The following is a 24,418-nucleotide window of genomic DNA, read 5'->3' as shown; positions in this document are numbered from 1 at the left end:
AGTGAGCCTAAGCATCTAACTCAGGCTTTGGGGATCCCAGCATTGTGCTGATGATTTTCTAGGCATCTAAAAGTCCATTCTGAAAATAACTGTTTTGATGTATTACATGGTGCAAACAAGCTCATCCTGTCATGTGACTACAGACTTTGCCTTAACTGACGGCAGCAGAGTACTGGGAAATACATAAAGTATCTCCCCAGGGGCTAAGTAGTTCCCAACCAGCCCTATTTTGAGTATAGAGTCACGTTATCAACAGTATTTAGAAGCTTTCTGCCAATTTTGGTCAGAATTAAACAATGTTTCTTCCAAGTTATAGGCCTTAGTGACACAGTAGGGACAGAGCCACTGCTCTGTCCCATCCCACAGCCAAATGACCCAGAGCCCAACTCCACACTGAGCTTTGTGTCTGTTGGCCAGAGCTCGGGAGGGTGGGGCACCTGGCTATGTCTCACTCGTGGAAGGGCATGCCCAAAGAAATGACATGGCACAGAGTTAGGTTGTTTTCAGTGGTAAATGTAAGTATTCATTCTGTATCCAAATAACAAAGTTACTGTAACTACACAGCCCAAGTAACACGTGGCGAATACCATCCATCCTATGTACATCAGGAACACATGGGTTAAGTGACATGTGAACAGCTACAGACACGGCCAGTGCAGGGTTCCTCTGCCATTTTACTTGGATTCACGTTTTTAGAAATCTTCAGTGCTCCGTTTTTTTTTCTTATTTAATTAATTAAAAGAACCCAGTGACACATCCCAGCTAGGGAAATGGTGACATCAGCACATGGCAAAGGTCCCTCTGAGTGAGTCTGGCTCCTCAGAGCTATATAAAAAGGGACTTGTAGTGGATTCTGGCCTGCAGTGTAAACTGTCACCTACAGATATTCCTTGATCAGTCATTAACTAACTGCTGGTACCCTGCTTTAGTACTTTGCATTATGCTCTCTCTTTCATGCACTCTAGACTGTGATTTGTTTTAAGGAGAAGGAGGCCAGCACTCATGGTTTGGGTTGCAATCACATATTTGGGTTGCAACCCTCCCCGACCCACAGGTGAGACTGTGGCTGTTCCCTTCCATGATTAACAGGAGCAATACGGCCAAAGACAATAGAGAGGTTGAAATGAGATGAGTCCTCCTGAGAAGGCAGGAAGTGGTCACATCTGTTGGACAGACAGGGAGCAAGGAAGTTGCAGCAGAGATGATCTGCAAAGGGAAGGATAAAGACCCGGCTGTAATTTTAACCCTTGTGATACTGGCTGAAGGAGTAACAGGCTGACTGGAGCTAAAGTTGGGACCGGATATTAGTTGATGTCAGCAGGTGCAATACCATCAAAATCACAGTTGGGATTCAATCAGGTTGGGATCTGGCCCTTTGTAGCTGACGGGCAGCTAAACCTTCTCCTAGCACAATGGATGGTTAGAGTCCGCTAGTCCCAGGAACACCCAGTCTCACACCTGCTGATCTATAGCAACCTCCCACATTGAACCCCGTCAGGTCAGAGACTTAGTGTAAGAAATAGGAGGGAATTTTTTCTTATTTCCTGCAGTGCAGTACAAAATAAACTCAAAGAAACAAAGCTGGCTACAGTGTTATTCAAGTACCAATGACAGACAGCTCTAGCCTTCCCATACGTGCCCTCTTCACAGCAACCGCATTGCGAAGAATGGCAGGAGAGGGCTTTGGCTTCCATTTTTGCCACTCAGGTTGATAGCACTTCCTTCCCAACAGACTCCCCCTGGGCACAGAGGGGCAGCTCTGAGAACCTGCATCCCCATCCCTGTCTCTGAGCATGGGCTGTGCATGTGAGAGCTGCCCAGCAGAGACCATATTAAATACACAGGCATGAACTACAGCTCTCTGGTGGTCACATGTCAAGGTACCAAGTGGTTCAGAGACTAAATTTGCCACTTCACTGGCACTTTAAGAACCTTCTCCTAAGGCTCCAGTTTAGAAGAGGGTTGCAGCACCAAGGTGGATACCCAGCCCTTGCGTAAGCCTGTAGTTTCCAGACCTAGCCAGTGGTTTGCCTTGTAACAAGCCAGTTCCTTCTTTCCTTTAGCACTGTTACTGGGTATAATTTTTAATGGACCATCTGGAGTCTGGTAGGAAATCTGGCCCTTTTGCCATTTGTGCTCTCCCTGTCAGTGCCATACACTCTCACAGCTGTAGGCTTGAGGCTCTGCCTGTTAAAGTCAGATTTTGGGGAGAGAAGGGGACTAGTTTTACTGGAATTTTTGAGCCCCCTTAGAACAAAAGGCACCCCCAAAGGGCATACCAGGTATAAACTGCTGCTCCTTGCACCTTCAATGACAGCTTCAACACATTCAACCCCTTTGGAGCAAACGCCCCATAGTTCTCCCCACCTGTGTGTCATTGTATGTACCACAGTTCACATATTAAATAGGGCTTAGTCATTTAAAAACCCCAAAAGCTAGGCTTACAGAGAGTTATTAAGCCTCAGTGCACATTAAGGCTTCTCTGCCTTTCAGTGGAATTATAGAACAGTCAGTGGCCAAGATGGTGCAAATTAGCCCCTGAGCCAGGGCTGTGGGTGTAGCAATTTTCGACCCAGTCTAACCACCTCAGAAACAAACCTTGTGCTCATGTCAGTGCCTGTTCCAAAGGGCTGTGCTGTTCTATGGGGCCGTTGTTTGCACAAGAGCATTCTAACTTGACAGGCAAATTCAATCCCACTCACGACCTTCAGATAAACAGACATAAACCTTCCAAAGCTAGGAGAAAGGCTTCTCAACATCCTGAACTCACCCCACAGTGCACCGGGAATGCATCATGGCCCTGGGGCTGACAGTCATCAGAACAGCGGTTAGACATAGGGCCAACAGGAGCTGCAGCACTTGAGCGCACAGCGCAGCATCCAGTTGGATCCTGCACACCTGAAGGCAGCGTGAGCTTTGCCCCTGACTGCAGGGGTAACAGGACCAGCTCTATGGACCTGACCCAAAGCCCAGGAATCAGGGGAGTCTTTTCATTGACTTCAGTGGCCACTGATTCAGCCTCAATGTGAATAGCAGCAGGGTTTGGCTTTTTGGTCGAGTAGCAGGTGTTCACTGCTAGAGCTGGGATACTAAACTCCATGGGGGGGTAGTCAGTCCTATGGAATGGGGGGAGCTCAGGATTGTGAGGCTGCTCTATCTCCTCTCAACTATCAGACTTCGAGCAGGGCAGTGTTTGAGGAATGAGGCTGGATCACCATTTAACTGCCTTGTTTTCCCATTAACACCAGCAGGTCCCTTCTGACTCTGGGTCAGGGCTTCAGTTTTACACTAGCATCTGGGCTACATAAGATTATTTCCCATGGGAGAATACTAGCTGCATCAAATAATTGATGGAAAAAAATAGGGTATTTACCAAAGTGGCATCAAGTATGTAGAAAATGAACCACCAACAAAAAATCTTTCTGAGTGAGCCAAAAAAAAATAAATAAATAAAATCCAAAAGGCCGGGAGTTGACATGAGCAGCACAGCTGGGGAAACCCATCCCAGGACATGGGGCTTCCAACATTCAACCTTTGACCTAGAAGGAAATGCAATACAATCACCAGCACTCCATAACTCGAAGGTCAGGAGATAGGGTAAGCAGGGCACTGTCTCCCCAGAAATGTTATTCCCCTATGAGGCACTAGGTTAAAAAAATATATATTAAAAAAAAATACAGCTGTACAAATATATAGTGTGACTCATCAGAATCCTGGTCTACTGTCCACATAGGCACAAGGGGTGGGGAGGGTTGGGTTGTCAGGGCCAAGCTACAGGATGACTGGCATGGTCAGATAAATGCAGGAGCAGAACTGAGGTTGCTGACAGTCAGGTGCCGGCTGTTGCCACTGGAGCCCTTGGGGACGTCCTCCGTTTTGCAGAGGACGTACTTGGCAAGGATCTTGCGGAAGGTGCAGCGGAAGTCCCTGATCTTGTAGGCGTAGATAATGGGGTTGATGACCGAGTTGGCGTGGGACAGGATGATAGCCATGTACATCACCCAATCAGGCTTCTTGTCGCCAAAGTCCTGGTGGAAGTAGGTGAAGCAGTTCAGGATGTGCAGGGGCAGCCAGCAGAAGGCAAAGAGCCCAACGATGATGGCCAGAGACTTGGCCGCATTGACCTCCTTCTGGAGGGTAGTCCTGGACTTACCCATCAACTCCATCTTCCGCAGCTGCTTGCAGGCCACCATGAATATCTTGACATAGATGCCCAACATGATGAAGAGTGGGAGAAGCACACAGCCAAAGAAGTTGAAATAGACCATGTAGCTCATGGTGACCACATTCTCAAAGAGACATCGGATTAAGCAGCCCTGCTGGGTCTGCGAGCTATTAGTAGAATTCGGGCAGCCAATTTGTTCCAGCTCCGCAGGGGCTCTGTTCCAGCCCATCAGTGGGGTCAGTCCAATCCCAAAGGACAGGAGCCAGAGCACAGCAATGAGCCATCTTGCCCGTTTCCCGGTCACCAGGCTCTTGTATCTACACACCAAGAACAAAAACCAAATCAATCCATGAAATAAATGAGCAGTCACCACTCTGAAAGCTTCAATTGCAAGGTAACCCCAGACAAGGCTGCAGCAGCTCTACCGCTCCCAACCAGCAAAACCCCATAACTGATCACCTGTGTAGACCAAAGCTGAAACTGTTTTGAAAATGTGTAGTGATTTTGGGTACCTTTGCAGGGCCTGATTGTCAGCAAGTGCTGAGCACTCACCCTCTGAAAAAAATCAGACCCATTTTTCAGGTGTCTAGGTGGGTATCCACAATTTCTAGGCCTATATTCTTGGCCTACATTACTAGGGGATAATCCCACCTCTTTGAGGTAACACATGGGATAGTCCCAGCTAAGGGCTTCCAATAGTCCTATGCATATGGTGACAGTTTCACACATCCCCTGGCCTCTCCTGTTTCCAAGATCAACTTAGTCCTGAAAATCAGGATTTATTGTGGCTGCAAACGAACGCTAGAAAGTGGGTCAAGATGACTTCAGCAGTCCCACCGGGCAGCCACAGTCAGACTCCAATCCCACTGAGCGACTAGTTAAATCCATCCTAAGCATGCCACCCCACTCTGTGCCTGAGAGAAGGGTAGGGCTTAGGGAAACGAAGATCAGGCTGCATGCAAGGCCTCTTCATCCCCCACCCAACCACATCCATCCCCCTACCTTACACTGTACATGCCAAGGAGAAGTGGATTAGTGCCTGCAGGTGAAGCCCACTATTGGAGACAGGACAGCTGCACCGTCTGATCCAGTTGGTAGGCTGGTGCTTTGTAGGTACACAGTCACTAGATAAATTCCTGCAGGTCACAGGCCTAAGGGTCTGTCTGTGCTGCAGTCAGAGGTGTGACTGTAGATACACCCAAGCTAGCTTTGATCCAGGAGTTTAAACAGCAGCAGCATGAGCTGTTCAGCCCCACCCAGCACCTCGGGTCTGTATCCAGGGACTGGCCCAGGCAGTATCAAGGTTAACTCGGGTATGCCTACACGTGCAGCAGCCTCACCTCTGAGTGTAGTGTAGACACACCCTCTGTTGCATCTGGCAGGCCCAGCACTAAGGGCCAGACTTCAAAGGTATTTAGGTACTTGCACCCTTGGGCACCTCTGAAAAGCCCATTGGCACTGGACACCCATTGATTTCAATGGGAGTTAGACTCTGAAAAAATCTCATTAGGTGCCTATCTTCATCTTTCTAGCCTTCATTGCTTTTTGGCCTGTACAGACATAACCAGGACTTGATTGCATTACGCTTGTAAAGATTAATTGTGCCACTTGTTAAGCTAATGAAACGATCCTGCAGTAACTAACTGGGTCTTTTCAGTCTGTCCTGTCTCCCATGATCAAAATTTGCCAAGCACCAAAATCAAGTCACTAGTATGATACATAGAGCAGAGGTGACAAGAGCTTATTTAATTCTCACCTCCAACATCTTAGCATGTTCCTATGATGTCTCAGTGGCAGCCCCCGACAGGGGGCCTCAGCTGGGCTCTGGGATTAACTGTGTTACCTTGTCTCTCATTACGCCTGTCCCTAGGATGCACTGCAGTGATCCAGGGGATGGAATGGACCCAAGACAACCTGCAGTGGCACAGACAGCTTTTAACTCCATTGTACAGGATTTTTGCACTGTCTGATGGAACAGCGTCCAGTCACGTGACATCCCTCCCTAGGGCCCAGCTGCTGAATTAACAGAGGGAGTAGAAATGTGTGGAAACTATGGAAACGGCAAACCCCAAACAATGGGCTCATTGGATTATGTGCACCATGCTGCAGCCCACACAGTGTTTCTGTGGCTGGATAAACAGACACCGGGAAGGGCTGCACAACTCCAGGAATTGGAAGTGACTGTTGATGGATCGAGTGGAAGGTTTTACAAATGTGGATTTGGGTCATTGTCCCTGTGGGCTTGCCTCAGCTTCCCCACCTCTCAGAACAGGAGCCATGTCACCTCCCTGCCTCGCGGAGACCATGGCCTCACATCCATAAATACATGCAAAGGAAGAGCAGCACAGAGGGGCCTGTCTGCAGAATATAGTCCAAGGCCCGAGTTTTTAAAAGCTGTTGCAAGGCCTAAGTGATTTTGACAGACAAGTTTAGGCTCCAGAGTGCCTAAGTCCCACTGACGTTCAATGATATTGAGGGTAGGTCTACGTGGCAGTCGGAGGGGTGACTACAGCTCGTGTAGACACATCCACACTAGCTTTTGTCTAGCTAGCCGTTACCAGTAACGGTGAAGCCATGGACGCGAGTGCAGGCTAGCCACTCAAGTAAGTACCCAGGGTCCAGGCAGGTTTCTATAAACCGTGCTGGAGCCCATGCTGCCATGACTTCACTGCTATTGGTATTCACACCAGCTCAGGTCTACCTGCCTGGGCTGCACTCACACCTCCGACTGCAGTGTAAATGTACACTTAGGCTGCTCGGGCCCAGCTCCACAAAGGTATTTAGGCCTCTACTTCCACCTGCTCAGCTGCCGCCTAACCCCCCTAGGCGCCTATGGTTTTAACGGTCAACATTCACGAAGCTCGGATGGCTAAGAGCTACTCAGAGCCCTAGCCCAAGCTGAAGCCCCAGGGGCGCTGACGCAGGATTCTCAAACTAGGCAGGGAAATCCTGTCGTGCTAGCCAGGCCCAGGCTTATCACTATGCTCTGGAATCCCATTACTGCAAACAAACCCCAGTCCCACACCGGAGTCTGGTTCCTCCTAGGGCCCAAGGGAGGAAAGCACTTTACACAGCCTCATTTCCGCTGCCCCACAAGGGAACCACTTCTGTCCCACTGAGAACTAGCTTGACAGCCAGATCCCATGAAGACCCAGACAGCAAACGGCCAACTGCTCTGGGTACAATTAGAACAGACCCCAAGCTGAGCTCAGAGCTACGGAAAGCCTGCTTTTTTGAGGTATTGGGGGATGGGGGGAGCCTGAGGCAAGAAAGAATCTGAGAGGCCAAGAAGAGTCCTGTGTACAGCCAATTAGGCTGCATTCATAATTTAGCACCCCCTGGCTTGATATGCCCCTCTCTCTGTTCGCTTTGCTCTTGTTTACTCTGGACTCCTCTCCCCGCCTTTCGAAAGAGAAATGTTCTCATTTTTGGCTGGCTGGGAGGGAGGGGGCCGTGTTCCCACAGAACTGCAGCTGTACATGCTGCATATGAACTGCACAGGAGCAAGCTCTGCGTCCTCGTGGACGACAGACACACACAGTCCCAGTTCAGCCAGATTTGTCCTGAGTGTACAGGTCAAATACAAACCACAGGAAACAGCAGTGTCACCCAGGTGTGTCTGGGCTTTAACGTTCTGCTGTAGCCTAGAGATTGAAGAGAAGGGATCATCATGCGCTGAAGGAATGTGTACTGCAAGCCATGTACTATACCCATGTCTTCTGCTGCATGAAGCTATCTGGGCTCTATTCTCCTCTCAGTATTGCCCACTAACTTCCCAGTACCCCAGATGGCTCGGTAATTACTGCCCCTGTTTCACAGATGGAATAAACGGGACCAGTGACTTTATGTCCAACATTTCCAAAAGTACCCACTAACTCAGAGTGCCGTCATGCTGGGGCCCCATTGGGAGACCCCAGCTGTGGTTCCGAGAGCTGGGCACTTTCAGTGTTTGTTTGGATCAGCAGTCTGATGAAAAGCGATCGAGCCCACGGTGTAAATTCCTGTTCTCCAACCTGGAACAACTCTATGGGGAGATCTCAGCACTCTTCTGAGGGGAGAGCATACAGTGGTCAGGACACTAGGTAGCAGACTCCTCGGTTCTGTTCTTGATTCTGCTGCTTACTCAACTGTGTGACCCTGAGCAAGTCACTTAGCCTCAGTTTGCTCCTCTGACCCAGCTCCCATGGGTGTTGTGAGGTTTATTGTAATAACCGAGGGGAATGGGGCTTGTACAGGCGGAGAGAACATGGGAGTCAGGGGTGGTTTGCAGCACAGCGCTCCCCAAGTCCGACTTGTCTCTCTCCAAACAAATTAGGCTGGGTAATGAAAAGCAGACATGGCCCATCAACCAAAGGGTCTTGAAACCCAGTGAGTCATGAGGCCACTGACCTACACGCTGCTTCTGGGCATGTGACGTTAAAGTGCTGTCACTTCCTGAAAACATACCCCAGATGAGTCCTGCCAAAGGTTTGTAAAGTGAATTAAGCAGCCGCTTATCTTTCTGAGAAGTTGCAACCATGGCTTGTTTATTTGAGTGCTGCTCATTCTTAACCAGCAGAGAAACACAATTGTGGCCAAAACCAGATTTAACCAGAGCCCTCTTGCCAGTGCATGGAAGAGAATGGAAAATGTACTGACTGCATGAGCCAGAACAGAACAATGCCAACAGCTGCAGGCCGCGTAGGCTCAGGAAAGAGCTGGTAGCAGTTACACCAGAGGCAGCCGCTCATGGTGAATCCTCTGCCCCTGGAGCAAACTCTTCATTCTGCTGGTGGGTGTTGCAGGAGCACCTTGCAATGCCTCAGACTCATCCCACCACTTCCTGCCCCTGTGGACTGACTGCAAGTAACACGGTGTTCTTGCTGCATTGCCTTGTTGTGTTTAGGCTGATAAAACCTGTTTCTGTTCCGATTGCAGGAGCAGCACTGTACATGTGCCATCCGTGAGCATTTGTGCGAGGAAGTTGTGTCATTCAGATGCTGGTGAGAAGCAGACACAAACAGGGCATGATTACAGTGTTCCCTCTACTTTTTTACATCCATGTGCGGAATGAATATTGTTATGTGCACCAATATGGAGGTGATGTGTGGTGGGGATGGGGCCGAGGGGTTCAGAGTGTGGGAGGAGGCTCAAGGCTGGGGCAGAGGGTTGAGGTGCAGAGGAGTGTGAGGGGTCTCACTGGAGGTGTGGCCAGGGATGAGGGGTTCAGACTGCCCCGGGGCTGTGGAGGGGAGAGAGGACTCTCCCCAGCCCTCTCTCACCATGGCAGCTCCAGGGCCAGGAGAGAGGTGGCTCTCCCCACCACAGCCCTGCATGCCCCCTACCTCTCCTCTCCAGTCCAGGCCCCTGTGGCTGTGCGCCTGCACGACTCTTGATAGCTTGCTGCACGGCTGCGCAGCTTAGAGGGAACTTAGGGCGTGAATGGGGCCAAAGCAAAGTCATGAAATGTTCAGGGTCAAAATGTTTTTCACTGATCACCTAGGTTCAGTCTTAATTGACAGACTCGACAGATATTTCAATGGACCTCAGCAAGGTCAGTTGCAATCCTAACCTGGATTTACTCCCCCTCCCCCACCCATATTTTCAAGGAAGCCTTTAGATACGTATTTCCCACAAAAAAACAAATCTCTACAGTCCTCATTGGACAAAGGCCTAGATCCTCACAGGTATTTAGGCACCTAACTCCCACCGAGATCAAATCTCTTTGAAGGTCTGGGCCAAAGCACTTGAGGACGTGGTTAAGTGACTTCAGTGGAAGATAAGCACATGCTTAAAGGTAAGGCCACGCCTGAGATCAGGATACAGGTGTTTTATTTCTTTCAGAACAGTTGTCGGCAGCCCGTTGCCCAGGAACAACTCTAGACTAACAACCCAATATGCTCACAACCCCACACTAACCAGCCAGTACCCGGGCACAAGGGGGGGGGGGGGAATAACTGTAGGAAAACTGATTTTGGATTGAGGTTTCTTCTGAGAACTAGAAGCAGGAAGGGGCCAGGGGTGTCCCAAGCTCTGAAAACTCCTTTAACAGGCTCCGATCAAATCCCCTTCTCTTTTTGAGGTTTGCTATTATTACACAGAGAAGTAAATTTACTCACCTAAAGCTGCTCAATTAACCCACAGCAAATATTGAAACTACTTGATGTCTCTGCCTAGAAGTAAGGAGTTATTGTAGTGTCAATATCAGCTGGTTATTTAAGAGTGATATATTGCGGTTAAACAACCTGGCAATAGATTGGTTCCTTTTACGCAGCTAGGTAGGTTTAATAATCAATTAGTAGATAATTAGGTCTGCCACTGTTCAATGATATGGACACATTGCTGGACATGTCAACACCATCCCCAGCCACTGGGATCATCCTGCTGTCATGCAGCATCTCAGCTCTGCCCTCGAACCAGTAAAGGCACCTCTCACGCTGCTGCCACCTTTGCTACAGCGCCTAGTTTCGTGAAGAGCATTTTCTCTGTGGCATAAGGGAACCAGCATCTCACCTGCATGTGGCTCCTACACCATTGGGAGCTGCCTGACAGATGGCGAAAGCGGTTTATTTCACTAGTCGTTTCCCAGTTAAATGGCCCCGGTTTCACTTTGTCACATCCCAGGGGCAAAGTGCATTTGCTTTCACAGACCGGCTCGGGCCCACTGGTGACGCCACATAGAAGAATCTATCCCAGAACAGACCGCTAGGTCCTGCCAAAGGCGCCTGTCCATGTCCTTGGAGTGAATCTGCTGAGTATGTAACACTGAGATTGGCAAAGGCAGAACCTGCGGCAGACTAGTAGGTCTGATTGTTTTATTTGTCCAGCAGCACAGGCTGCATTGCCAGCTGGCTGCTGTGCTTTGGTACATCACACTGAACGATCATTGATTATTTCTACTGCAGCAGCACCTAGGAGCCCCAGTTGTGCAACGGGCCCATTGTGCTAGGTGCTGTACAAAGAGAACCCTCCGAATGCTCAGGAGCAGGAAGACTGGATGGAAGGTGACTAAGCCAGCACCCCCAGGTCCCTCAGCATTCCACTAATCAACCCTGTCACACCCTTCACACCAAACTACCAATAGGCACTCTGGGCCAGTGCATTGAGAATAGTGCTCAACCACCACCTCGCTGTGCGACCAAGAGCAAGTCACTTGGCCTCTGTGCCTCCATTTCCCCTTCTGTAAGGTGGGTGTGATGAGGAAAAAAAATGTTTATAAAGCACCAGGCAGGGGCTGGCTATTGTATTTCTGAAACTCCTTGGGGTAGGAGGCTGGGTCTTCCTAGGGGTTTGTACTGTGAGCCTCTGGGTGCTACCCTAACAGAAAGCAGGAGCCAGTTTGAGCCTTGCCAAGGGTACAGCTTCCACCAGGGAATGATGTCTCCAAAAAACCCTAGCTTAGGCCATTGGCTTTAATCAGGTCTTCCTGCAGCCTCTGTCCCAAGAGCCGTGGCAGCAGAGCTGGGGAGGTTGTGCTGGTGCAGAGCATCAGAGGACGTGATTTGTTTAAACATTTGCTTCGTTTTTCAAACATGGAGCCCCGTTTTTAAGTACCCGGTTAATTGTTCTCTCTGACCATGCTGGAGCGTTCCAGGCTCATTAATCACCACTCACCACAGTAACAGAGCCTCCCGCTCAACCCCCTGCAGCTCCAGCCTTGGCCTCTGGGTCATCCATGGCCCAGGAAGGGGATGGGCTCCTGCCCTTACATGCTTTGACTAAGCCCAAGTCTACACTAGAAACCTTTGCCAATACAGTAACTCCTTGCTTAAGGCTGCAGTTATGTTCCTGAAAAATGCTACTTTAAGTGAAACGATGTTAAGCGAATCCAATTTCCCCATAAAAAATTAATGTAAATGGGGGGGTTAGGTTCCAGGGAAATTTTTTTTGCCAGACAGAAAGAACACACACACACACACACAGAGTATAAGTTTTAAACAAACAATTTAATACTGTCCACAGCAACGATGACTGTGAAGCTTGGTTGAGGTGGTGGAGTCAGAGGGTGGGATATTTCCCAGGGAATGCCTTACTGCTAAATGATGAACTAGCACTCGGCTGAGCCCTCAAGGGTTAACTCGTTGCTGTTAATATAGCCTCACACTCTACCAGGCAGCATGAATGGAGGGAGGAGACACTAGGTGGCTGCCGCACAGGGAACTTAGGGGAGCTGATGGGGGCTGCCGACCCACCCTGGTTCCAAGCACCCACCAGCTCACTCCAATGGGCTGCTCTTCCTGCAAGCAGTGGACAAAGCATACAGCTGCCAAACAACCTTATAAGGGAGCATTGTGCAACTTTAAAGGAGCATGTTCTCTAATTGATCAGTGACGTAACAACATTAACCGGGATGACGTTAAGTGAGGAGTTACTGTATAGCTCTATGATTTTTTTTACATCTATAGTGGCAAAAGCCCTAGCGTAAATGCAGTTATATCGCCATCAAAGTCCTTTTTCTGGTTCCGCTCACTGAACCAGCATACCCAGACCCTGTTTTTACCAGCAGAACGGTGTCTGCAGTAGGAGGGTTTCCTTTTCGAGTGGAAACCTAGCCTGCCCTGATGTCTGCTCCAGGCACCTGCCCCATTGAGCGAACACTGTCTGGAGCAGAGACGAGCTCCTTGGTGGAAATCGCTGCTTTTCAGATCTGTGCTAGGAGTTTGCACTGGAGGAGTGACACTGATTGATAATCCCCAGCGGTGCAGACGAGACCTTAGACTGAGCAGTTCCAGTCTCTGACAATCCAGACAGCAAGTCACAAACGCCTCAGTGTGGAGACAAGACTGTCCCTGTCAAAGTGACATTGCTGAGCCTCAAGAACACAATGCTGCACAGAGACAGCAACGACGGAAGACAGACCCTGGAGTCAAACTCAGCCCTGCTCTAGCTCCACAGACCTGGGTGCACTAAACTCTGTGGAGATAAACAGTGCTCTCCTCTCCTCTGAGAGCACCTCTCCCTGCCCATGTGGTCCAACGCCGATATGGCAGGATGTTAATTAACTTGGTCGCCCCCTGCTGGCCTGGGCGATGGGCTAGTGAGGCCTTTCTATTTCAAGTGTTGCAGCAACAGAGTGGAGTTTTCAAAGCTCCTTTGGTGGAGGAGTGCCAGAGCAACTGGGCCATCAGCCCTCGTATTCCTGTTATCTGTGTGCAGTTGTATTTAGCATCCTGCTCTGTTTGTTCTGTAACCATATGACTGAGCATCGTTGCTTCTGCCCTGGGGACTCCCATGGAAACGAGATGACAGCTCGACTGGAATTTCCTCGTGGAACATCTTAATTAAATCAGGAGTGGCAACTTGGAGGGGGGAAACAAGCCACTTTTTTCTTTTAACAGGAAAAGAATCTGAAATGGGAGTGAGTGTGGAGAAGCGCTGCCTAGTGGTCAAAGCACAGACCCAGGAGGGAGGAGGCTCTGCTGTTTGATCTCGGGCAAATCACTTCTCCTCTATCCCCATGTTACACACGGGGGAGCAATCACATGTCCCTGCCTTGCATGTGGGAGGTGAGGCCTAATGCAGTAAGAGCCTTTGAGAGTCTTGGATGGAAGGTACAATCAGCACATTAAGTATTATTGTTATTAAGATCCATTTCCCCAGGCTCTGTCACTTGGGCGCAATTTCCTGTAGCAGCTCAGACCAAGACTCTTTTTACCCATAATTCCTTATAACCAGGGGATAGGAGCCGATGTAACACGCAGACGGAGCTGGAACAAGACCACGCATTATGCTGTCAAGCACAGCTGGACTGAGAGATACAGAGGCTCTGCATGGAAGAGCCTGCCCCAGCTCTGGCTTAGACAGCCTAGAGAACACACCCAAGCCCTCCCACGTGCTCCTAGCACCATTGCGGAAGAACGGGGCGGGCACTGTGGGCACTGACATGGGAATGAGATCACCCAGCCTTTCAAGCAAAGAGACAGTGGAAGCCACAGCCTGAAGCGGAAGCTAATGTTCGCCATGGGAACAAGTAGGGGCAGGTAAGAATCACATGCGAAGTGGTGCACTGATCACTCCCAGCTCCCATCGGCACTCCAAAGATCTGGCCCCCATGTGTTTAACTTTGCCATTGCCCCCAATAACTGCTGAGCTTACGAAGGAATATAGGACAGATCTAATGTACTTTTCACCACTGCTGTTCCATCTGTCTGTGCTTGGGCCAGGATGGACCAACAGGTCAGATCAGTCAGTGAACACCCGCTAAATCGACTGCAGATTGCTCTCCTGTCAACATCATGTAGTGTGGACCCCGGGGTAGGTAGATCTAAGCTACGTCAATTTGAGTTACGCTATTCACGTAACTCAAATTGCATAGCTTAGATTGAATTTCCCCTGTAGTGTAAACGAGGCCTTAGACAAGTTAGATATCTTCAGGTCACCAGGGCCTGATGAAATGCATCCTAGAATACTCAAGGAGCTGACTGAGGAGATATTTGAGCCATTAGCAATTATCTTTGAAAAGTCATGGAAGACGGAAGAGATTCCAGAGGACTGGAAAAAGGCAAATATAGTGCCCATCTATAAAAAGGGAAATAAGGACAGCCCGGGGAATTACAGACCAGTCAGCTTAACTTCTGTACCCGGAAAGATAATGGAGCAAATAATTAAGCAATCAATTTGCAAATATCTAGAAGATAAGTAACAGTCAGCATGGATTTGTCAAAAACAAATTGCATCAAATCAACCTGATAGCTTTCTTTGACAGGGTAACAAGCCTTGTGGATTCGGGGGAAGCAACAGATGTGGTATATCTTGACTTTAGTAAAGCTTTTGATACAGTCTCACGTGACCTTCTCATAAACTAGAGAAATGCAGCCTAGATGGAGCTACTATAAGGTGGGTGCAAAACTGGTTGGAAAACTGTTCCCAGAGAGTAGTTATTAGTGGTTCACAGTCATGCTGGAAGGGCATAACAAGTGCGGTCCCGCAGAGATCCGTTCTGGGTCCGGTTCTGTTCAAAATCTTCATCAGTGATTTAGATAATGGCATAGAGAATACACTTACAATGTTTGCAGACAATACCAAGCTGGGAGGGGTTGCAAGTGCTTTGGAGGATAGGATAATTCAAAATGATCTGGACAAACTGGAGAAATAGTCTGAAGTAAAGAGGATGAAATTCAGTAAGGACAAATGCAAAGTACTCCACTTAGGAAGGAACCAAAATGGGAAAAGGCTGCCTAGAAAGGAGTACTGCGAAAAGGGATCTGGAGGTCCAGGACCACAAGCTAAATGAGAGTCAACAGTGTAACACTATTGGGCAATGGGGTGGATCACTTGATTACCTGTTCTGTTCATTCCCTCTGAAGCACCTGGCATTGGCCACTGTCAGAAGACAGGATACTGGGCTAGATGGACCTTTAGTCTGACCCAGTATGGCCGTTCTTCTGTTTCATGGGATGTATTAGCAGGAGCATTGTAAGCAAGACACGAGAAGTAATTCTTCTGCTCTACTCCACACTGATTAGGCCTTAACTGGAGTATTGTGTCCAGTTCTGGGCGCCACATTTCAGGAAAGATGTGGACGAATTGGACAAAGTCCAGAGAAGAGCAACAGAAATTATTAAAGGCCTAGAACATATGACCTATGAGGGAAGATTGAAAAAATTTAGTTTGTTTAATCTGGAAAAGAGAAGACTGACAGGGGACATAACAGTTTTCAAGTACATAAAAGATTGTTACAAGGAGGAGGGACAAAAAAAAATCTTCTCCTTAATGTCTGAGGACAGGACAAGAAGCAATGGGCTTAAATTGCAGCAAGGGAGGTTTAGGTTGGACATTAGAAAAAACTTCCTAACTGTCAGGGTCGTTTTAAGCCATGGAATAAATTGCCCAGGGAGGTTGTGGAATCTCCATCATTGGAGATTTTTAAGAGCAGGTTAGACAAACACCTGTCAGGGATGGTCCTAGATAATACTTAGTCCTGCCATGAGTGCAGGGGACTGGACTAGATGACCTCTCGAGGTCCCTTCCAGTTCTGTGAATACAGCTAGCACACCACCGTTCCTTTAGTCAGGCTTTGAAAAGACCTCCCTGACTTGCTCTCGCTCTAGGAAGATTCCCACTCCTGGAGCCCGACTGTGTGGCTGACCGTGTCTAAGTCTGCAGGGCTGGGAGGGGCGAGAACAAAGGGGCTAGAGCCATGTACGACCCTCACTGCTGTCACTGTGCTACTCACTGCCCCCTGGCCTGCTGATGCCTTCAGAGACCGACTCTCGGTGCCCAGTTGGTGCCCAAGGCAGTGAGTTAACCACTCCAAACCTCACAGCAGCATGCAAAGAACTCAGATCTTCTTGCTACAACAGCACAGATCCCCTGCTGCTTGAGTGAAAGGAACAGCCATTAGCCGTAGGGGAATTATGATACACAGCTGAGTGAGTTTGATTCCAGCCTGTAAGGGGCAGTGCAGCACCTACACATTGCCCACACCCCATTACAGCATCACCTATCAGACACACCATTTTGCACTACAGCCAAGCAAGGAGCAGAGTGGTCAGAAGGATGGCAGAGCGATAGATAATCCAAGTCCTTCCCCTAGCCAGGGGAGGATCTAGTCAAAGAGCACATTAAAAAGCCTCAGGAAAGGTCTCATCTAGTCCTGGCTACCCACAAAAACAGCAGGCATCTGGGCCTCCTAGATCCCAGCACAGCCCTCTGCATGCCAGCCCCATGACCAGTCCATCCTGCACAGAGCCCTGACCAGCATCCCACATGGCCTAGTTACACCTTGGGTGGGCACAGTTTAGCAGCAGGAATCTCCTTGCATTCCAGCTGGCTGGGGAAGCCCTAGGAATCAGGTACCTCCCTCCCATGACTAGATCTGGCACTGCTCAAACCCTGCCAGTGCCCCAGGGCATGACTCCAAGCAGGGGCCGGATCCTGAAGCTGTCTTGACGGGCCAGCTGAGCAATGAATGGCAAGTGGCCAGTGACCAGGTGCTGCCCAATGACTCTGATGAACCCACAGGGACATGGTGGGAGTCATCCCACATGGGCTCTACCTCAAACACGTCTGTGATCCATGGTACTGTCAGGGGTGGGAGTGAGCGTGACAGAGAATACAGCATGCACCAGCAAGTGTGACTGTGCCAGGGGAGTATGTTTGCGGATATGCGAGTCTGTGCGTATGTGAGCGTGGGGAGTGGCTGGGTGAAGGCAATGCTTTCTCTGCTCTGGGCCTAGATGTGCAGTTCACTCCATTAACCTGGCGGTCCTACAAACAGAATTACGGGGCAGAGGGAAGATGCCACAAGATGGACTGGCAGGTTATTTGCGGCTCCTGCCATGGGGCTTACGTCACTAACAGGATCAGCAGCAATAATCTGCTCTTTAGCACTTGCAAAGCCCCTGAGCCAGTCTCTGAATTGGAAAGCAGGCTGGGGAGGGAAGAGAGTGCGCCTCTACAGACACAGCTGGGGCTGCTAATTCCTGGCACATCTGCTGCACCCTGCTGGCTGCTTGGTGGGGGAGGTTGTGGCTGTTGACAGAGCGGGCTGCTCTGTGCTCTCTCACCATCCCAAAGTCTGTGCTGGGGATTTAAAAGGGATATGGCAGAGCAGTCACAGGGGACACATTTCTTCTGTGCTTCATGCCCAGCCCTGCCCCTGCAGCCTGTGTGACTCCTCTCCTCACTGTGCAGCTGTCTGGGCCTGCAGACGCACAGTGTGATGTCCAGGGGCAGCGACCAGGCTGACCAGCAACTCCGTGGTACTGAGATATCCCGATCAGATCAATATGAGGTGTCCATGTTCTGCTGGGAGTGGAGCTGACCCCAAACACGGAGCCTTGTCTTCCTACATTCCAGCTGGGAAGGGCTGCTAGGATCTACACTGAGGAAGAACAGGACTGGCACAAACTTCCCCACAGAAACCAGCAAACTCCTGCCGATGGGCTTTATGCACTTGCCTGCTCCTTGTGTAGAGCACAACCTGCATGGGTGCTACGTAGCCTGGGCTTGCCCCTGTTGCCAGATGTCCTAGGTTCAGGACATTCAGGAGGAAAGGTGCTTCCTGCAATACCCAGCAAGGCTGGGGCAGAAAGAGGAACAAGACACCCTCCCACAGTGACAGCAGGCAGGCACACAGGAAGGGGAAGAAGGAAGAACAAGCCCACTTGCCAGAAGCCACCATGCGTGTTTTAAGCAAAGCAACCAAGCAGATGAGCACCCTCCGCCCTTCCCATGCTAATGAACAAAGGACAAACTCCAAACTCCGCAGCCCACTCAGTCCTTGGCTTCTGCCACCAGGGAGGTGCTTAGTGCCCACTGCATTGCTGGCATGGACACTTGTCCACTGAGACAGAACGCATCATTTCACACGATCCACCAAACAGGATGACCTTTAAGGAAATGGTTGGCACCCAATCCAGAGATAAAAGACTTCACTGAGCTCCAGAGTCACTCCCCTGGACGAGCCTTTCAGCTGGAAATACAGCTTCCCGCAAGTTCATTCCCCTGTAATTTAACAGCCAACTTTCCGTTTCCACAACAAAACTCTCCTTCGAAAAACAGCCATGTGTGTCTAACTAGCACAGCTGCTTGGACCAGGTCTCACTCACTTCGCCCCAGAGCCACTGCCTAGGAGATTTCCCTAAACCTTGTAACCAAGGCCCCTGGATCGCAGCTCAGAGAGGTGCATAAACCCAGTCCTGACCCAGCCCGGAGTTGCACAATAAACCTGCTGCAAATAGAGAAGAAAAACAAACAAACAAAAAGAGGGAGAAGAAATATTTTCCTTGTCATCAGTTGTCAGAAATGTTTTCCATCTACACTCCCAGGATCGGGCTCGCAATAATCCCCCAAGAACATCTGCTCTGTTACGTTCAGCTAAACTTCCACCTGGGGCAGCAATTGTATTCACACCTGCCCAACTTCCTCAGCCGAGCGCCACAGAAGAGAGTCACGGTACACAGACAGCGAGTAGAACTCACAGCCCACACTGCAGCGCCTTGCACGCCATGGGTGGTTTGAGTAACCGTCTGGCTGAAAAGAGCCATCAGACTCCCTTGCAGCTGCTCCCGTGCTCTGGGTCAATGTAGAAAATAAATAAATAAATGGAGCAGACACCGAACCATTGTCTGAAGCCAAAAAACAATTTACTCAGATTACCCCCGTGGCTGGAAGGTAAATGATTAGCCGGTTTCAGATGAGCTGACAAGGATTCAGATGCTTCTATCCAGAAGTACTAAAGCTTCAGATCTGTCCCAGCTCCGGTACACCCCATGGAATCAATCTGCTGCCGACACACACACCCGCCCCGGTCCGCCGTTTCCCGGGAGGCTTGTACCTCGCCTGCCGGGCGATTCATGAATGCTTGTCACGCGCACTGAGATCCTCTCCGGCAAGGTGGGAGAAAAAGGCGAGTCTGGTTATTCCTTTTACAGTCATGTCGGAGAGCATGTTTTGCTCGTGAACATGAGACGCTGGAAACAAGCAGAGTGTAGGCAGGACAGAGCCACAGAGCTTGGCCAACGCACCTCACTTCAAACCCGCCGCACCCCCTAGTGCCCCGACTCGGACTCCCGTCCCCCCAGCTCTTCACTCCGAACTCCTGCTCCCAGTTGCCATTCCAGGCCTGGACTCCCCAGCACAGCTCCGCCGATGCCTCGCAAGCCCGACCCGACCCCCGCTCTCCTGGTCCTCATCCCGTCAGACCAATTGCAGCGGTGGTTGTGCGGTGGGGACAGCTGAGCCCTCCACAAGACGGAGGCAAGGGACTGGGCATTTCTATGGATAAATGTTTAATCTTGTTAACACGTTCTGGAAGGGATATTAACCCTCGTGCTTCCCGGTTTAAGACAATCTCTGTCAGAAACCAGGGTGACACCTAGGCAAGGGTCAGATTATCCCACACCTGCGATTTGCTTCACTTGAAAATCCAGGCTTTGGATGCACTTTTCCAGATGCCGGGAGGCTGCTCCACAAACCCGTCGTGGAAGCCCCGATAAAGAATATATTTACTGTGCTTTGTCCAGTATGTTCCTCTGTCCCCAGAACTAGCGTGAGACCAATTCAGGTCTCTTGTGATCCAATTTTGATTAGTTTCTTAGTGGTCAATTGGGGGATAAAAGAGGAAAACAAAACCCACACCAATCAATCCTCCTTCAGACGTTGTGGGTTCCTTTTAAAAAACAGAACCCACATAGTCAGACCCTAGGCAACCCTGCACCCCAGGCAGCTGGCCTTTCAGCAGAAGCATATTTGTTCTGGAATAACAGCCTGGTGATCTCAGAACATAGTGTGAACGGGCTAGTGGCTGGGGCTAAGGAAATGTGATTTGCGTATTTCGCCTTCTGTTTGTAGAGTTGATATCTTGTTGGGTTTACAATTTATACATTCACTTCCTTGCTTAGATAAAAAGCAATTATACATAAGAAGTACCTGTGTTCAGCGAGATATGATTTCAGCATGTGTACACTTACTCTCCTTTCCCTTCAACCCAGAGCAGAGCGATCCCGTCTAAACAGCGAAAAACACCAGCCTATTTTGGGCTCAAGGGCAGGTGGAGATTCTGAGCTAGGTGGAAGGTGATAGTTGGACTAAAAAGTAACTCCTAAGCTCACTTATAAGATCACTGGCAGCTCCAACCTCTATAGGCAGCAAGGGCTGAGCTAACCAAGGGAGCCGAGAATTGTTAAAGAACCTACGATAAACGACTCGAGCTATTCTAAAATACGTGGAGAAGCAGGAGAAAGACGTTGGTCTTGTCTTTCATTACTTGGGAGATGCTCAGACACGGCACTGATGGAGAATAGAAAAATACCCAGGTGATTATAAAAATACCGAGGTGACTATTCCCAGCTCTCCCACGGCCTTGTGGCCTTGGGCACGGAAGATTTTCCAAAGAGCTCGGCTCCCCTTTAGGCACCCAAAACAGGTGGGCAGATTTGCAACCCAACGGGAACGGAGCTCTTTTGAAAGTCTGGCCCTGGGCCCCTGGCAGCCACAGACCAAGCCTCCTGCATTTAAGAACAGAAGAGTGGCCCTGCCGGGTCAGACCAATGGTCCATCTAGCCCAGCGGCCTGTCTTCCCCGGCACAGCCCCCGCCTGCCTGCAGTCGGTCCTTGGCTGCTCAGTTCCCCCACCTGTAACACTCTCCTGGCTTCGCACTAGCAGGCTCGGGGCTCGCTAGCGCTGGGCCCTGCGGCGCCAAGTGCCCACATCCCCTCCCGTACCTGAGCGGGACCTTGATAGCCAGGTACCGGTCGATGGCCACGGCCAGCAGGCTGAAGATGGAGCTCTGGGTCAGCACCAGCACAAAGCAGGCGAAGAAGAGGCAGCTGTGGAAATCCGTGTGGAGGCCAACGCTGATGGTGATGGCAAAGGGGATGGCCAGCAAGCCCACGGCGATGTCGGCCACGGCCAGCGACACCAGGATGTAGTTGGTGGCGTTCTTCAGGGTGCTGTTGATGGCCACGGCCCAGCACACCAGGACGTTGCCTGCGATGGAGAGCACGGCGATGATCAGCTCCAGCGCGATGTAGACCGTGTCCATCATGAGGGGTGGGAGGCTCACGTGGAGGCGGCTCTGTCCAGGGCGCGGCAGTCCCCAGCGATGAGCAGCCGCGGCCCGGGAGCCCTTACCATGGTCTTTCCCAGGGAGGGGGCCCGTCAGTGGGCGGTGGGCGCAGCTCGCCCCTGGCTCCGCCGGGAGGGCATGGTCCCCTTGCGGCTGGGCTCAGCAACGCCCCTGGGAAACACCTGCTGCGCCCCGGAGAGGCAGCGCCCCTGGCAGCGCCACCGCTGGGGCTCCCCCTCCACGGCGAGCTGGGCTCCGGGCTCCCCGCGGTCGCTCCCCGAGTCAGGAGCCCAGCTGCGGCGCCCGGCGGGGCGCAGGGGGGTCCCCCCGCCGGGGCATCCCTCCGGGCACGGCTGATCTCCGGGCGGCGCGGGAACAGCGAGCCGAGGAACTCCCCGAGCGCCCCGGCGCGTTGAGCGAGGGCTGCAAGCGGCGGCTCTCCGGCCGACTCTTGCCCGGCCCCGGGGCGCTGCTCCGGCGGGCTGTGTCCGCGGCCGGCCCCGGTGCGAGCGGCTCCTGCGCCCGCTTACGGCTCCGCGGCGGCTCGGCTGCTATTTCTGCCCACCGGGGCGGGGGCGGGGGCTGCCGCGCGGGATTGGAGGAAGCGGCACCCGGGCAGGGACCCCTCTGTATTTACCGTAATGTCCCACCGAGGAGTCTCTGCTCCGCCGCGGCGCTGGCTGCTTACCCCTGCCCCGCGCAGGTGGCGGGCGTAGACCAGCGACAGCAGCCGGCCGGTCACACACTCCCCGGCGGCCCCTTGGCTGCTCAGGCTGCAAGTCCCCCCCGGCTCGGATTTCACGCTCGGGGGCGCTGCAGCGGCCGGACAGAGCCGCCCAAGGCGGGGGAGGGAGTTGCCCACCTGCCAGCCGGGCGCTGGGGCGGCGGGAGCAGGTTTCCGGGGCAGGGGAAGGAAGGAGCAAAGGGAAGTATGAACAGAGTAGAAGTGAGAGCAGGGAAAGGCAAAGCAGAGCTGCTGCGGGTATTGCCTCTGAAGTCAGGCTGGATCCTGAGCCCGGCTCCAACCACATCATTCAACTCACACTCAGGACCAGCTGCACGTCGCTTACCCTGGAGCAGGTTTCTACAGCAACTCCGAGAGAGGCATTTTCTCCTCTTTCTGGCCACGGACTGGAAGACCAGTGCCCGCAACCCATACTGGACCCTACAAGCCCTTGGTTTCTCGAGCCCTGCACCTTAAAGCCACATACACCGGAAGAGGAAAAACATTCCTTCATTCAAGAATATGACCCACTCCCTGGGAACGGGAGCTGAAGCCCCTCAAAGAAGGGTAACCAATTTATCGGCGCATAAGCTTTCCTGAGCTACAGCTCACTTCATCGGATGCATCCCTGTAGCTCACGAAAGCTTATGCCCAAACAAATTGGTTAGTCTCGAAGATGCCACAAGGCCTCCTGTTCTTTTCGCGGATACAGACTAACACGGCTGCTGCTCTGAAACCTGCCAAAGAAGGGTTTCAGAGTAGCAGCCGTGTTAGTCTGTATCCGCAAAAAGAAAAGGAGGCCTTGTGGCACCTTAGAGACTAACACATTTATTTAGTCTCTAAGGTGCCACAAGTCCTCCTTTTCTTTCTGTCAAAGAAGGTTGCGTCTGGGAGCTTTTCCACCACCACCTTCCTCTCTGATCTTGAGGGGGCCTGGGAAATACAGTGGCACAGAAGCGTGAAAAGCAACAGTAACACACCGCTGATCAGCATCTGTAGGAGATCCTGATTGGAATCAAGATTTGAATTCAGTGCCCACTGTCTTGGTGTCCCACTGCCGGCCACCCCAGGTTAGAGGGGCATGGGAACCTTCAGAACAGGTGCCAGCTGGGAACACGGCAGACCATTCTAGCCTCCCTGCTCTGGGACATAGTGGGCCCCAAGGCTTGCAGGGGCTCCTTGGGCTGGCATCGCTTTTATGGCATTGGTACCGGAGGGAAAATAGCAAATAGCTGCTGGGCAAGTGCAAGTTTAAGTCCCTAAGTAGTTTAGCATTTGCTTGAAGTGACTGAGAAATAATTTTATTTTAACCCGTTCTCAGTTGCTCAGACCTTCAACAGGTTCGTTTTGCACTGAGGTTTTTCACACCACTTTAATTACCAAAGGAAGGACTCGGTGGTGTGAAATGGATGGTTTCACTTTCTTAAAAACCAAAGCAGCAATGTATCAGTAAAAAAGTCTGCAAGCACCCTAGTTTACCATCACAGATCACACCACAGGCATCCGGGAAGGTTTACAGTAATTGTTGCAAAATGGAATTTTTTTTGCAAACCATTCTGTGTTACAGAATGAACACTGGATTCATTTACATTAATACAACTTTGGCTTACAAGTGTGTTACAGCAGCATGTGGGGACATTACTGTAAAGATTACAGCAGTTTTGTTTTATGAGCAAGCCTAATGAGATCACACTGGCTAAAAAATGGAATGATTTTACGAAGTAATGACCACATACGGTCTAAGAATGTTTATCACACATTATGAAACTTCCTGAAACAGCACAATGCCACGTACGCTTAGAGAACACACTGTGTTACACTGTTTGAATGTGGTTCATGGGGCTACAGTGGAGAAGCCTAAGTCCAGGGAGTTAAACCAAAACCTGATACTGAAAGATTTCCCCGAAATTTGTGTGTGGCAAATGGGCTTAGATTGATTCCTCCCAAAACTGGTGAAGTTCAAAATGTGAGATTCCAAAGATAATTATTTGTAATTAAGAACTACTTACATTTCTAAAGAATCTTTAATCCAAACTG

The 24,418-nt window shown here is 50.7% G+C and overlaps 2 protein-coding genes across 5 annotated transcripts in view; one reads left to right on the top strand and one right to left on the bottom strand.

Annotated features, from left to right (window-relative positions):
• ZSWIM7 (zinc finger SWIM-type containing 7) overlaps positions 1-17,338 on the top strand; it is a 37,276-nt gene extending 19,938 nt beyond the window's left edge. Inside the window, exons 8-9 of one of the 3 annotated variants that reach the window (XM_074974895.1) lie at positions 9,083-9,147; positions 17,323-17,338. In XM_074974895.1, coding sequence (XP_074830996.1) covers positions 9,083-9,147; position 17,323 — 66 coding nt within the window. In that variant the 3' untranslated portion in view covers positions 17,324-17,338. Of the gene's footprint in view, positions 1-6,035; positions 9,046-9,082; positions 9,217-17,322 lie in introns of those variants that run through there. The other 2 variants (XM_074974894.1, XM_074974897.1) reach the window with 2 other exon arrangements.
• Positions 506-21,885, bottom strand: ADORA2B (adenosine A2b receptor). Of its 2 annotated transcripts, XR_012642268.1 has the most exons (3): positions 21,314-21,885; positions 3,374-4,482; positions 506-1,206 (listed from the first exon to the last, which is right to left on the bottom strand). XR_012642268.1 is itself a non-coding variant. In XM_074974893.1 (2 exons), exons 1-2 carry the CDS (start codon positions 21,634-21,636, stop codon positions 3,792-3,794), a joined length of 1,014 nt encoding a protein of 337 aa, XP_074830994.1. In that variant the 5' UTR covers positions 21,637-21,885; the 3' UTR covers positions 506-3,791. The 2 variants fall into 2 exon arrangements, 1 of the variants encoding a protein (XP_074830994.1); XM_074974893.1 differs by having other exon boundaries at positions 506-4,482.
• Between the last annotated feature and the right edge of the window lie 2,533 nt (positions 21,886-24,418).

Source organism: Natator depressus, chromosome 17 (assembly GCF_965152275.1).
Source record: "Natator depressus isolate rNatDep1 chromosome 17, rNatDep2.hap1, whole genome shotgun sequence".
NCBI lineage: Eukaryota > Metazoa > Chordata > Testudines > Cheloniidae > Natator > Natator depressus.
The sequence above is the reverse complement of the archived record's forward strand: the minus strand, read 5'-3'. Positions and strand labels throughout refer to the sequence as shown.

What these genes read in the sequence shown, in the direction of transcription:
- ADORA2B (XM_074974893.1), bottom strand. Translation starts at nt 21,636, where the DNA reads ATGATGGACACGGTCTACATCGCGCTGGAGCTGATCATCGCCGTGCTC. An exon ending in GCTATCAAGGTCCCGCTCAG is followed by an intron (nt 4,483 to 21,313) that starts GTACGGGAGGGG and finishes CTTGGTGTGTAG; the next exon opens with ATACAAGAGCCTGGTGACCG.